The sequence below is a fragment of the Lasioglossum baleicum genome, chromosome 2, assembly GCF_051020765.1.
Source record: "Lasioglossum baleicum chromosome 2, iyLasBale1, whole genome shotgun sequence".
Taxonomy (NCBI): Eukaryota; Metazoa; Arthropoda; class Insecta; order Hymenoptera; family Halictidae; genus Lasioglossum; species Lasioglossum baleicum.
This window is the reverse complement of record NC_134930.1, coordinates 21,736,719-21,751,979: the sequence shown is the minus strand read 5'-3', so window position 1 is coordinate 21,751,979 and position 15,261 is coordinate 21,736,719. Positions and strand designations below refer to the sequence as shown.

The 15,261-nt window shown below is 35.8% G+C and overlaps 1 protein-coding gene across 2 annotated transcripts; it reads right to left on the bottom strand.

The window, feature by feature from the left end:
• Window positions 1–78: 78 nt before the first annotated feature.
• Top2 (DNA topoisomerase 2) lies at window positions 79–14,037 on the bottom strand. Of its 2 annotated transcripts, none has more exons than XM_076441422.1 (23): window positions 13,768–14,037; window positions 12,432–12,761; window positions 12,078–12,321; window positions 11,615–12,001; window positions 11,269–11,508; window positions 11,085–11,190; window positions 10,351–10,503; window positions 10,091–10,260; window positions 9,801–10,011; window positions 9,120–9,708; window positions 8,081–8,312; window positions 6,374–6,573; window positions 6,148–6,283; window positions 5,745–6,044; window positions 4,634–4,867; window positions 4,367–4,552; window positions 4,168–4,294; window positions 3,922–4,074; window positions 2,894–2,975; window positions 2,741–2,820; window positions 974–1,252; window positions 773–891; window positions 79–489 (listed from the first exon to the last, which is right to left on the bottom strand). In XM_076441422.1, exons 2-23 carry the CDS (start codon window positions 12,731–12,733, stop codon window positions 346–348), a joined length of 4,674 nt encoding a protein of 1,557 aa, XP_076297537.1. In that variant the 5' UTR covers window positions 12,734–12,761; window positions 13,768–14,037; the 3' UTR covers window positions 79–345. The 2 variants fall into 2 exon arrangements, with proteins under 2 accessions (XP_076297537.1, XP_076297528.1); XM_076441413.1 differs by lacking the exon at window positions 13,768–14,037 and adding an exon at window positions 13,567–13,722.
• Window positions 14,038–15,261: the final 1,224 nt, after the last annotated feature.

Sequence of the window (15,261 nt, the reverse complement as noted above, 5' to 3'; positions counted from 1 at the left end):
GCCGCGCTGCTCGCCGCGCCGCTATCTCATCGATGCTCGCCGCTCCACTATAACCGCACCCTAAGTCACGTCGATTCCTTCTTCGATCTGAATATAATTAGTTTAATGTGTTTCGAACACTGATTGTATGTACATGAAATGAAGCTTTTTTTTACCTTACATTTAGTTATTACAATAATTAAAGTAAATTTCTAGTGCATGTGTATGTACAGTGTCATATAAAATTACTAATGCCTTGACAAGAACCATGGCAATATTTTCTTAAAATTTATATCAAATACGATCACAAAGTTTGTTAATAACAATTTGAATAATGCTTCAACCAAACACTTGCTTGGACGTTGTTCAATTCGAATCATCATCGTCCGACTTTACAGCGTACGAAACAAGTTTACGAACACGACCTCCTCCGGATCTCTGTGGCGGTTGAGACGATTCGCTGGCGTTACTACTGTCTTGTGATTCAGCCTTCTTCTTCTTCTTCTTTACCTATATGCCATTAAATAAAGATTACGTATATCAATATACAAAGAAAGACAAATTACGGCAGTAGTGAAAGAATAGTATCCCTGGTCGGATCCGTATCTTGCACAATTACCGAGAAAACACTAATATCAAAAGGTAACGTTCACATGAATCGTATCATCAATATCCTATTGAATAAAGCACGCGCGCATATGATGCACGATTATAGACGATACACGATGATACTCAGAAATACTTGCTAGGAATACTATTTATGTTACTAAATTTCTCTATTATTTGTACTTACATTTTGTTTCTGGGCGAACATAACGTCTTCCGAGTCTGAATCTGACTCGACTACTTTTTTCTTCAATTGCCTTTTCACACCCTTCCCTCCACCATTTTCTGTTTTCTTTTTGGCGGGCGCTAAGCATGTGAATAACAGAAATTTTTAAATAAAACGAAGAAATAATATTGTTGTTATCGATATCTCACTGGAAAACCTTACCTTTTCCAGGTGGTGAAAACGTCGAATCTTCGCTAGACGATATGATAATTCTTTGTTGTTTATTGGAGATTGCCGCCTCTTCCGATTCCGAATCAGAGGAGCCTGTCTTTGTTTTCAATTGTCTCTTCACTCCTTTCCCTCCTCCGTTTTCAGTCTTTTTCTTTGCTGTTGTTTTCGCCACAGGTGAGAATATTGACTCTTCGCTAGACGACGCCATATTTTTCGGTTTGTCACGAGAGGAATTACCAATTAAAGAATCGAATAATTCTTCTGAGCTTGCTGTTAGAAAGAAAAATAGTGTTTGAAACAATTATAAAGATCGAATAATACCCTGGGCCGGCCATCTAGGGGGAGGGGTGCGGCGGATGCTATGCACCGGGGCCCCCCCGCGATTGAGAGGGCCCCTAATACCATCAAGAACTAAAATAATGTAACTTTTCATTATTTTCATTTCAAAAACAAAATCACGCATTAAATAAACATGCATTAGTAATACAATACAGGGTGAGTCCGAAGAAACAGAACACTTAAATATCTACGTTACTTTTCGTTGTACAAAAAAACTTCTTAGGGCAAAGTTACACTGTTTGAAGGGCCACATGTAACGGTGTAAGGGTAAATTGTAAAATTTCCGAGGTCATTTTTTTTACAAGATTTCAAGGTCATCGATATATTTTTTAAATGGAATGAGGTATTTTGTAATACATCAATCGATGCAATTGGACATTCGTTATAAAAAAAAGTACTAACCTATGTATGTCGAAAAGTTAGTAGTTCACGAGATATTTCAATTTAAATAACTCTAAAACACCATTACTGTCGTACTAAGACGTTACACAAGTAAGCAAACGCTAGATCAATTTTAATATCAATGTCAATTTTTCAATTTCAACGTCAATTTCAATATCAAGCATTCAACTTCAATTTCAACTCGTCAATTTCAATTTGAACTTCAATTACGTCAATTTTTGAATTTCAATTCGTTAATTTCAACATCAATTTTTCCATTTCAACTTCAATTTCAATATCAACTCTTCAACTTTATTTTCAATTTCAATTTTTCCATTTCAACTTCAATTTTAACTCTCCCATTTCAACTTCAATTTCTACTCTTTCATTTCAACTTCAATATTTCAATTTCATTTCGTTAATTTCAACTCTTCAATTTTAACGTCAATTTTTCAATTTCAACTTCAATTTTTCAATTTCAATTCGTTAATTTCAAATCTTGAATTTCATTTTCGACGTCAGTTTTTCAATTTCAATTTCAACTCTTCAATTTACACTAGCAAGTAAATGCTAACATTTTAGTACGGCAGTAATGGTGTTTTAGAGTTATTTAAATTGAAATATCTCGCGAACTACTAACTTTTCGACATACATGGGTTAGTACTTTTTTATAACGAATGTCCCGCTGCATCGATCGATGTATTAAAAAATACCTCATTCCATTTAAAAAAATATCAATGACCTTGAAATCTCATAAAAAAATAACCTCCAAAAATTTTTTCCCTTACACCATTACATGTGGCCCTTCAAACAGTGTAACTTTGTCCTAAGAAGTTTTTTTGCACAACGGGAAGTAACGGAGATATTTAGGTGTTCTGTTTCTTCGGACTCACCCTGTATGTTCGTGTTTGTAAATTTTTTTGTACTGTACAAAAAATATGGGGCCCCAAATGGTTTCTTGCACCCAGGCCCCTTTATAGAGAAGGCCGGTCCTGATAATACCTAATACACTTGAAATCCTTGTACATATATACTTACGTTGCGGTGGTAATGACTTTCTATCTATTTTAAAGCTATCATCTGAATCACTATCTACAAGCACGGGAGGCTTCATTTTTCTGGGGAAAAATCAAGAATAAGCAAAATATCGAAACTTCACGCGTATCTCTGTAATTACAAAATGCTACTCACTGTTCGGAATCTGAAAGTATTGGTACTGTTTCAAGCTCACTCTCGGATGACGATTCTTCACTTAAATTATAGTTCTTCTTAGCTGCAACATTTAAAACGTCGACAAAAATAATTAGCTATGCGTACACCACACAGCAGACATGCATGGTTGCGGCATGATTTTTCACGCACCAATGTACGCACATTAGGATGGTTCTTATTTACTCATGTCAAAGTTTTTTTGTCAAAATTTCTTTAATTTAATACTCGTACACGCCTCAAAAGAATTAAGGGATCACTTGTGCGAACCCGAAAAATTGCTCCCACTTTACGTGATCATAACTCCGTCAAAAATGGCCGTATCGATATCGTTAAACAATGGTTTGGAAGCCTGAAACCTCTAGGTTTCAGATGCTCTGTTTCGAATTGTTGCTGTGTTGGTTTTTTACAAAGTTATAGCGAGATGAAGACAACATTGACGGTTAACAAAAATTTTCTGCAACTTTGGAACATCACACGGGGAGCAACAAATTTTTGTTGATAAATCGCGTTAATATCATTTGGAAGGGCTATCTTTCCTGTGTAAATTGTGTGGTTATTGAATATCGTGCGATTGTTTTTATTCGAGTTATTCAACATTGAAGTAAATATGGGCTTTTTAACTTTAACCGGCTCCAGAAAGCTAAAAAATTATCGTAGAATCTTGTGCAAAAAAGCAATAGAAAGAGCGTTTCTTTTTCTCTTCAAGGCACTCCTTTTGTTTTTTCAATTTCATTAACATTTCGATATACCAGGTGTTTCTAACAATATGCTTAAAAAATGCACAACCATTTTTCCTTTAAGTCGCTGTATCTCGGCGAGAAACGATCGTAATACCATGATCCGATCGTCAGATTGAAGCAGAGATTCTGTCGATTCGATTGAGTACTCCATGAACTCGCTGCGACAATTTTTTACCTATGGCAGCTGTGTTTGAAGTTAGTGCTCCGTAAAAGAAATTCAAAAGTCGAAAATAAAAGCCACCCTAATGCACATTCTATTTTCAGTACCTGCATTTCTACGTGATGTTTTTCGAGGTTCCGGAGGAGGAGATATGCTACCAAAGTCAATGTCGTCGTTACTATCGGAGTCTTTGATTCCTTTTTTATCAGATTTTTCTTTTTTCACCTTCGCCTTGAAAGGTAACGTTGATTGCTTCAATGCTGTGTGATTGCAATGAAAAATATAAGTATTTAGTAAACAACTTTGTGAAACCTATTTTTAGTTAGTGCCGCTTATACTGTATAATCAAGTACCTCTTTTGCCAGTTGCTTTCTTTTCTATCTTTTCTGGAGAACTGCCTACTCTATCTTCCAATGGTTTTGCGTTTGCATCAACTAAGGCGTCAAATTCATCTTTCTCCTCTGTAGATTCTTTCTTTACCTAAAATATTGCATTAAATTTATGGATTAGAACAATCGAATTGCATGCGAGGTAAAATTTTGTTAAATTTACCCTAGGTTTTTTAATCCCCTCCTTCTTATCTTTAGACACGATATCTGCTTTTTCAATTTTTTTCTTCAATTCAGTATCAATCACAGGAACCACTCGACGAACGGTCTCCGGAGAATAGAATTTTGTTGGAGGTTTCTTAATGGTTTTAGACGATTTCTGCTCATCTTTACGTTCTTTTTCTTCGACCTAATAAAACGTGAAATGTACATACAAAAAAAGAATTCACATGTATCCTTCGATATTTGAAAAATATCTGTATGTGCTTACTTTGTTCAATTCGCTCAATAAATTGTCTAGATCCTCTTTCCATAAAGATACAGGCGTTCGACTTTGTAGTTTCTTCAATTCGGAAATTTTCTCATCTCTCTGTCGTAGCAAATCGTCTTTTCGTTCTTTCGTCAAGCTCCACAATGTCATACCGAGTAGATAATCAAAGTTTTCGCTTGCTAATGCAGTAGGCGCTGCGACTGCTTCATCTTCGGCGGTTTCGGCTACCTCTTCCTAACAATATATGTATATCATTCGGTTGTACAATACATGTATAAAAATGCGCAAAGGGTCTAGCAGGATACACAGGGTCCAGCGACGCATATGACATTTTTTATTGTGTGCAAAACCATGCTTTTAGGTTGAAAGATAATCCCCCAAAATTTTGGGGGAGCTAGGGTTTTAATTTGAGGGTAATATGAGGGTAAACACCCTAAACTTTATCGTTTTTCTTCTCGGTTGTTAATTAAGATATTAAGATGAAAAAAAAGGTATATACTCGAACTTACCTCTTGCATATAATATATGCATTCTTTTTACAATTGTGAACAAATTATGAAGGGTAGAAAAAAGATATTTTTTAATGAGTAGAGGGTTGCGAGCAACCCATCGAGCGACACCTACCAAAAAATTCAAGAACAATGCCCTGTTACCTATCTAATATATCTAAAAGTTTCAAGATGATCGGATTGGTGGAACAAAGTTGAATAATTGAAAATTTCCTAAAAAATGAAATATTTTTTTTCTACTCTTCATAATTTGCTCACAATTGTGAAATATATATATATGATATGCAAGAAGCTAGTCGAGTATGTTCGTTTTCCTTTCATACTTGATTAGCGACAGAGAAAAAAATGACAAAGTTTAGGGTGTTTAAAAGCATTGTTTCGCACACGATGTCAATAAAAAATGTCGTGGGGGCCCCGCTGGACCATGCTTATCCTGCTAGACTAAATTAGAGATTATCCTCTAATTAGAGATCATTCACAAGTGAAAGATACGTAATCGTTTCTTCTACTTCACTTACTTGATCTTCCTAACGTGGCATAACAGTTAAATGATCATAAATTATACGATATTTCGTTGAAATAATTATGTTTTTAGTACGTACCAATACTTCTTCCCTATTCTGCGATAGTTTCCAAGCAACCACAGGGTCGGACTCGAAGTTTCGTCTAATTAACTCAGCTATCATATCTTTTTTCTTCTTATTTTCTATTACGATAGTGCCGTCACATTTTTCTAGGATAAACCGGGCTTGATTCGAAAGCTTCGATGCCTCTGCATTCAGGATACCTTCCAAATAATCTTTCCTTTTGTGGTACATTTCCATTCTTAGTTTATAAAAGCTTTTCATAATTAGTAGAACGTTATCATATTTTCGGAGACACTGGCTATCGTCGAATGCACACTAAAGGAAAATAAACATATCCATAGAATTGAAAGTATTGTGTGTGTGTGTGTGTGTGTGTGATTATTGTTGTCCATTATAAATAACATTTCTTGTTCCTTACCATAGATGTAATTGCCATCGTTGTCTGCAATTTAAATGCTTTGTGGAGACCGTCCCTTTCTAGCTCCACCAATTTGTCACGGTTTAAAATAACCACAAAATGCACCGATGTGTCTGTATTGTACTCCTTGTAGTCCCTAAAATATTATTTGAGAATAATATAAGTCGGCAAACATTTTCTACTTATCTGGTTTCGTCATTTTTGTGGTAATATCAATAGTACTAACGAAATGACGGCTGGTGTTTTGTCAGTCCCGTGCAACATTGGCTCTAAAACGGTTTCTTTGTATGCTTGCGTCCAAGTTCCAATTGGCAGTTCAGTAATTTCAACTTTATCTGGTCCTATTACTGATATTTCTCCATTGACAACATATCTGTAATCTCCGCAACTTTCTATGACTCCTTTGAAGTTTTTGTAATACGGTATCTGAATCAGATGAAAATACATGGAAGAACGGAAAACAACAAGAAAAATATATAATTATTAACAATATACAATGAACCTTTTTTTGCGCATAGTTACAGAGTTACAACGAACAATTTGTTGTGGATTGAAACGTTGGAGAAACGGAAAATATCATAATATTATCACATACTACATTTTATTAAATGTTCAAAATGATGTTCTTGGACTACTACTAAGCACTTTGTAAGTCATCTTTCTTTGTTCTCGCATTACCAAGTTGTATGTACATACATACATAATAGCTAGCTTACCTTGCCCGTAAAAACATATTAACAAAAAGTTATAGCCTCTGTGTAACTATGCGCAATAAAAAAAAATAGCAAGTAAATGCCATTAAGTTTAATGAGAAGTATCACAATAACAAAAAATCGATAATACTTTCCATTAAAAAAAAATGTTGGGGGCTCCCCTTTCTCCCCCAAACAAATTACAGGGTGACAAGAAATAACGGAGTTCATCATTTCTTATTATAATTCCAAACCAAATAAACCAACCATAGAAAAACCAAATAATAACAACCATAACATAGACCTTTAGTATTCATATATTTAAGAAGTTTCCAAGTGGCCACCCTTTGCGCCGATATACAGAGGCTCAAACGTGTTTTGAAATTGTTCGGCAATGGGACGCAGCTCTTCTGGCGTCATTCGGTCCCACTCCCGGTGCAAAGATTTCTTCAATGACTGCAAATTTTTATGGGGCCGAGCACAGGCCCTGGCATCCAAAATCGTCCACACGCTGTTGTCCATCGGGTTGAGATTCGGCGAATACGGCGGCCATTCCGCAGATGTGATGAAACATGGAACAATGGGCTTTGCACTACTCCTGAGTCGTTTTCGCCCTGTGGGCGGCCGGCGCGGCGCGGAATTCTGCTGTAACGTCCATTCCGGATCACCGAAGTGCTGTTGGGCCCACGGAAGTACGACGGCTTCGAGAATGTCCCGTCGATAACACTACTTGATTGATTTTCACCCCTTGGATCCACCACTTGAAAACCGTAGCAAATCCCGTTGTTCCAGGTTACATCGCATCTGCGGAATGGCCGCCGTACTCACCGGATATCTCAACCCTATGAACTCCAGCGTTTGGTCGATTTTGGAGGCCAAGGCCTGTGCTCAGCCTCGTAAAAGTTTCGAGTCGCTGAAAAAATCTCTGCGCCGGGTGTGGGACCGAATGACGCCGGAAGAGCTGCCCCATTGCCAAAAATTTCAAAACACGTTTGAGCCTCTGCATCAGCTCAAAGGGAGGCCACTTCAAAACCTCTTAAATATATCAATACTAACGGTCCATGTTATCGTTGTTATTATTTGGTTTCTCAAAATTCGTCGATTTGACAGAATTATAATAAGAAATGTTTAACTCCGTTATTTCTTTGTCACCCGGTAAATAAATACTAAATTCCGAGAAAACAGCTTGTAACACTTTATCTGGTACACCCTGTATAATATTTTATGTGTGTGTATATTACCATTGGTTTTGGATCAGCACCTTCCATCATCCGAAACAAGTTTTCAATGATCTCTCTAGGATTATAGTTAGGTATCTTTGTCATCCAACCGGTACCGATACCGTCAGCGCCATTCACCAACACCATTGGTATAGTTGGTATATAGTAAACAGGTTCAATTTTCTGATTATCATCATATTCATGCTTCAATAAAGCATCATCGTGTTTGTGAAATATAAATCTTGCCAATGGACTATAATCATAACAAGACGAAAAGAATATTAACCATCAGCCTTAATATAGCCGTGCAAATGTTACAGAAGAAGAACATATACAGTCGGGGACAATATTAAGTGGACACTCTGAAAAATTTTTCCGCTAACTTGTATGAAAATTTCATAATGATGCAATGAGCCACAAACGTTAAAAAGTGTACACGTAAAGGCGAAATGCACTGACAAGGCTGAAAAACTGCGACTTTCACCCTTAAGCTCCCATCTTTAAACCTTTGCACTCGCAGCTATTTTAACTCAAGAATTAAACATGTCTTCCGATCTAGAATATTTGATTTTTTCAATTAGATGGATATGTATAAATCGATATAATAACTCGTATATTTAAATATTTAGTAATTGATTAGATACCAATATATCTAATAATGTAAACACTATTTTCAATAATGATACGGTAATTTTTAGTGGCGCCTCAGAGTCACCACTCGTGTGCTAAGGTTTAAACGTGTATGTATGTAGCTCGTTGCAATGTTGACTGACTTTGATAAAACTTTCAATATGCATACAAGTTACCGAAATCTACAAAACGCATTTCTTAAATTATCGTTACAGGCTCAGATAAGAAAGTTGACAAAACATCATTTTTAAAATTTTGTACGATTCCTAAGAATTGCAATCTAAACAAATTTTAGTTTGCTCATTCTCTAGCAAACTAGTCGATCTAACATCTTAGAAAAAATTCCAGTCTTTTGGACCAATGTGTCCACTTAATATTATTCCCGACTGTGTGTATATATATATATATATATATATATATATATGTATACCTAAGCATTGTGAAAATATAACGTGGGCTTGCTGCGTCTTTTCCTCCCGTTAGTCGTGTACCAAATTGACCGATTGGCTGGAGCAAGTTGATATTATTGCTTCCCACGAAATTTTGTGCAAGATTAATAATTGTTGCCATGAGAGACGTTTCACCGTGATGATACGCTGAATGTTCAGCCACTGAACCAGCTAACTGAGCAACTTTCACTTCACGTTTATCGTTACGTTTTATGCAAGTGTACAACACTTTTCTTTGTCCAGGCTTGAAGCCATCGACCATACTAGGTATAGAACGCACGTTATCATAGTTACTGTATAAAACCAATTCAACGTTAATAAAATCAGAATATGACACAGCACGCGTGTCCTTCTCATAAAGGAAACGCTCTCCAAGTCCTATCTCTTTTCTCCTTTTCGTTTCATCCATATGATTCATTAACCAGTCCTTACGTTGATCGACACATTTCTTACTGAAAGCCATGATAATATTCTGATCATCTTGTTCTCCTTTATATTTGAACTGAATTCGGTGTCTAGTCATATTTTGAAAGTACTCCTTTGCTTCTTTAGCAGTGGAAGTACCCAAACCTATAAAGGAAACAAGTAGTACTGTAACATCTTTTCCAAAGAATGATCCTGACAATGGCAATATCTACGAGAAACTCTTAGAAATTAAAAACCTTTGTAGTACTTGATCCTGTAAGTATGAAAATTATGTGTTTCTGTCTTCCATTTTTGAAATTCCGGTAGCGAAAAGAAACTTAATACTTCGCTTCCTTTTGTCGCTTTCACAATAGGCGTAATAAATTCTTCCACGAAGTTTAGCTTCAATAGCGACGGCCAATTATGATGAATAAAATTGATTAATAGCCCTTTTATATGCGAACCGTCCTATACAGAGAAAAGATAACACGATTATCGTATGTTACAATATATATTTATGAAAGTATGAAATGTATTAATAATTAACCTGATCCTGATCTGTCATTATCATCATCCTGCCGTAACGTAACGTTTTCAAATCATCTCGAGTTTCGTATTTCTTTTTATATTGAAGACCAAGAATTTTTATTAGGTTATTGATTTCTGCATTCTCCAAAATCTGCTTATGCGTAGCTTCTCTTACATTTAATATTTTACCTGAAGTTCCATTTCACAAATTACGATATGTTTTATATAAACCAATTTACACTACAATCATCGTTAATATGACATTTCATAAATATTTACCTCTAAGAGGAAATATACCATATTTGTCTCTGCCTATCGCGGATAGACCAGACACAGCCATGGTCTTGGCTGAATCTCCCTCGGTTAAAATCAGCGTGCAGTCCAGCGATCTACCAGTACCAGCATCGTTTGCATCTTCTAATTTTGGTATTCCTGAATCGCAAAATTCGATTAAATCCACTCCGTAATGCTATATCTCTTTAGGGCTTTTCACTAATCAAAAGCGCTAGATAAAAGATCAATCTGAGTCGCGCAGTCGCTCTCAAAAGTCCTATTTTTACGTTTACGAGGCGCAATTTGCATTATTCGGCAGCATGTGTAGCTGTGAATAATGCAATTAACGGCCTCGTAAATGTAAAAATAGGACTTTCGAGGGCGATTGCGGCCTAGATTGATCTTTCGACTACTGAGAAACCCCACCGCACGCATTAGGGTCCAAAATTAGGTCCAAATCGATCACTTTTTCAACATCACCATTGACAATTTTGTTCTAAATGGAATATGTTGTAGTCCATGTGAAATTAGGTGGAGGCGGGGGCGGGGGCGTTTAAAGTCATCATTTTGCCTGTTTAGAATTTGTTTAAAAATTACATGCCTTCGAAGTTTGCAATTTTTGAGGAACTGTTTGTCCAATTGAGCTACTTCTTTGTTTTATTCAGAAAGGATTGGGCTATTATAAAATGATTTTTTCAACCTGGATAATTAATTTTATAATGTCGAGAAATTAAATTTACCTTGTAATTTTCTTTGTTTCGATTTGGGTCCCAACTTTTGAAGTTGACTGTCAGCCTTAAACTTCGCCCAAGTTAAAACTGCTTCGACAATGCCCATTTTCGTTACCTGCGTATAAATAAAAATTAAACAGAGAAATTGACACGAACATTCAGAAATATATAAAAATTGAAACTTAATATGTACCCCCGTTATAAATTTATCGCTAAGAGTTGCCTTCGACCCGAAACTTTTCGCTTGCAACGTCATATTTTCCTTTGTTTGCGAATCGAATGTGGGATTATTAATGAGACAATTAATAAAAATCCATAAATGATTTTTTATTTGAAATGGTTTGATCGCTACTCCTGCTTTGTTCTTTTTCTTTAACGTCTCTATGAGTTGCTTTACTATCAATTCTGTAACATGATCGACGTGCCGTCCACCCTATTTTTTTATAAAGAAAAACAAACAATGAGAAATAAAATTGCTTTTCCTGTACAATGTGATTAGAGGTGTTTTACTATGCAATACTGTTCGTTAATTTTTGTACCTTGGTAGTTGCAATACTGTTTACAAAGGACATTTGCTGGTAGCCCCTATCGGATAAGGCAACAGCTACTTCCCAGCGAGGACCACAATTTTCGTACACAATTTTTAAAGGATTACCAACATCGTCTTCCTTGCCTTTAATATACAAATCAACATAATCCTTAAAAGTTTTTATAGGAACTCTCGTCCCGTTCAGATATACTTTAACACCTCTACTAGAGGCTGCTATATCGTAAGCCCTTCGAGACATAAGAGCAACTATGTCGTCGTCTAGAGAATTCATTTTAAATTTCGATAAGTCCGGTGAAAATATAACCTTTGTAAAATCTTCTCCTGCAAATTCTTTAATTCTAGGCTCGCTTGCGAACCCCATATTGTTACTCCATGTCTACAAATATAAGCGTACGTTATACACACGTATATCGGACATAAAGTGAAATAAAAGTATCTGTAAAGTCCATTACTTGTTTCAAGCATCTCTTATACTCTTTAGATGCAGTTTCCACAGTAAAACGATGACTGAAAATATTACACAATTTGGCACCATAGCCGTTCCTGCCGCCGGTTACTTTCTCTTCTTCGTCGTCGTAGTTGGATGACGTCAACAAGTGCCCAAAAATCATTGTAGGAACATACATGTTTTCTTCTTTATGGATTACCACTGGAATACCCTTGCCATTGTTCCATACGGATACAAGATTATTTTCTCTGTAAATTTCAGTTCATTTATTATCGATCTTACAACCGACTATACAATGCCATTTTCATTTCTTGTACATGAAACAGCGTACAATGATCAGCGTACAGTCAATACGTACTGGTCTAACTCAATTTTAATTGTATCCATTTTGGGATCTCTTTGTTTATTGTCGGCTGCATTTACTAAAATCTCGTCGAATATTTTGTACAGCCCAGGAACATATTTGATTTCTCTCTGGATCATCGCTTCTTTCTCTTTGTCGTAAACCCACATTAATTCTGTTACCGGTTCCACAGAACCGATGTAAGTATCGGGACGTAGTAAAATATGCTCCAATTGAGACTTCTTTTGATATATGCCTTCGATCGTTTTCTTCTTCGGAGCATTGTCGCCACCTCCATTTTCCACTGTTGTACTCATACTGTTACAGATGTTAGTTCTTATATAACTGTAACAAATCAAATGTAAGATACAGGGAAGTATCCAAGTAAAATACAGAATCCGATAATAATTTTATCGTATTTACGTCTTGCGTTATGATTAGTTCTTTACCTATGCTGTACATAAAAAACGTATTATAATGAAGAGACCGTATAAATGCTAATAACAGTTTTATAAATATCGAACTTTACTTATATAGAATCCGTACAATATCGAAAATCTTGATTTATAAATTTTAAAACATTTGTGATGGTTTTAATGATTAATTAATATATAAAAATATATAACACAAATTAAAGTTCCTCGTTCGGTCATACTGATGTCTGTACTCTAGCGTTTAATATTTACATGCAACAGATTTTCTGTTTATATCAATTATCATTCTTTATTCCACAGTAGTTCAACAATTAGATTGATAATAAGCTGTTCAAATACTGGCAATGTCTGTGTCAAAAATTATATTGTTTATACATAAGTAACCATAAAAATTGTACAATACAGTAACTAGTAAGTACTACGTGTTATTGTTATTATGTCTGTTGTTCTTGGTACGTTAAACTATAAGTCTCCGATTATGAGAAAGTACACAATTACAGAACAATTACTGCAGCTGTTGTTTTACACGTTAGCAATTCAGTTTATTTAGTACTATGTATATATATATATGTTTAAAATTAAATCATTTAAAACTACAAAATACAAATATAATCTATTGATTCAAATTTTCGGAAACGTTATACATATTTATGTATGAATTGCTGTTCTCTTTAGATCAGAAATTAAAAGTAAAATATGCTAAGAGAATTTCATACCCGAAACTAAGTTTGCTAATATGGCGGGAAAACATCTCCTGTGTAATTGGCCAGTGCGGAAGAAGACGCCAATTTAGTATAAACATTTACTTTTCGAAAATCATAAATCTATCTATAAATCTTGAATTTGTCTTGGTAAAGATAATGAAAATAAATGATTTGATTACAAAACTAAACTATAAACTTGTTCTTACAGCTTACCTTCGGTAAAATAGCGATAAAAATACTGAGTAGCGTCGGCAACAGAAATTTTCGCAGTTATCGTATCCCAATTTCACTTAAGACTACGAAGTGGCGTACCACAATCGATATATGATTAAAATTAATTAATTATTGCAGACACTGTTTTACTTTTTTAAGTAGCAAATGGTAATTAAATAATTGATTCTACACAAAAGTGTTTCTCTTGTCCTACACTTCGAGACTGAAGCTGTGCCTATACCAGCCTATACGGTTAACGGTAGTGATACAAACTACCCATTTTCAAGCGGCTAAAGTCACTGCGTTACTATGGTCACCGTTCCAAAAAACAACCTAAAATTAACTAAACAAACTAAAACTACATTTTCTATTGGTTAAACAATCTTATTCACAGTGATATATTTTCAAATGAAAATATATCATTATTTACTCAAAGTTCAGTTAAACTATGGTTATAAATTAGTTATATTTCAGTAAGATATATAGAAGCAGAATGTTTGAATTCTGAATTTACGCCCAATCAACCAGGCTTGCCTTGAGCAGAGCCTGCCTAGGGCAGAGAACCGGCAGAATATTGTCCAAGCTACGCTCCGAGCTGCTCAAAGCAGGATTGGCTCAATTTTGGACGTCCGTCTGTGCGTGCAGTTGTAACTTGTTCTGCCATCCGTTGGAGTTGGTTGGAGTGTTCCGATATCGCGCATCGTTTTTCGTACGATGGATGACCGCTAGAGTTAGAGGCGCTTGCAGCCTCAATAACGTAAGCTTCTCGATAAAATGGGGTACCTTGAGCACCCCGCAGAATTTGAAAAGATTTGTATGATTTGATTCTGAAAAATGAATGATATAACATGTGCATTTGTGTATATTTTGTAACTTGTAGGACACGTCCTGAAGTTTTTTTGTCCGGAACAGATTGTTTCGGTACTTCCGCGCCAATATAACTGTCTCAAGGCGCAGGGCGCAGGGCTCCACTACCTCGTCATCATAGATATTTACGTTACTGTTTTTTCCGCGCAGCGCCTCTAGCGGCCATCCATCGTACGAAAAACGATGCGCGATATCGGAACACTGCTGCACTAGAAATTAGTTGCCAGTGTTACCACACCACTAAACGCCAGAACCACGCCAGAACCAGGCCAGAAGTCCAGAACTTCTGTTCGCATCTATAAGAATCGTCTGCTCCATCATCTTCGATTTCGCTTCTCTTGTCTCTTGGCAATCTTGGCTGATCTTGGCATACAGACGCTATCACTCACCCTCAGTTACACCAGATATTTCCATTTTTTCTAAAGTTGAATATTGAGTTTGTTTTATGTCATTGATATTATTTGAAATTTTCATTTACCATGCCAAAGAAAGGTGGATTTATTTGTGCTTATCGTCCTTGTCCAAATAGCACCGGCCATGGAGTATCTCATTTTTGTTTTCCAATGGATCCGATTAGGTAGGTTCCAGTAGGTTCGCACAATATTTTTAAACATGCAATGTATGATA

What these genes read in the sequence shown, in the direction of transcription:
- Top2 (XM_076441413.1), bottom strand. Translation starts at nt 13,652, where the DNA reads ATGTTTATACTAAATTGGCGTCTTCTTCCGCACTGGCCAATTACACAG. An exon ending in TGGTATATTTCCTCTTAGAG is followed by an intron (nt 10,261 to 10,350) that starts GTAAATATTTAT and finishes ATGGAACTTCAG; the next exon opens with GTAAAATATTAAATGTAAGA. An exon ending in AAAGTCATTACCACCGCAAC is followed by an intron (nt 1,253 to 2,740) that starts GTAAGTATATAT and finishes TCTTTCTAACAG; the next exon opens with CAAGCTCAGAAGAATTATTC.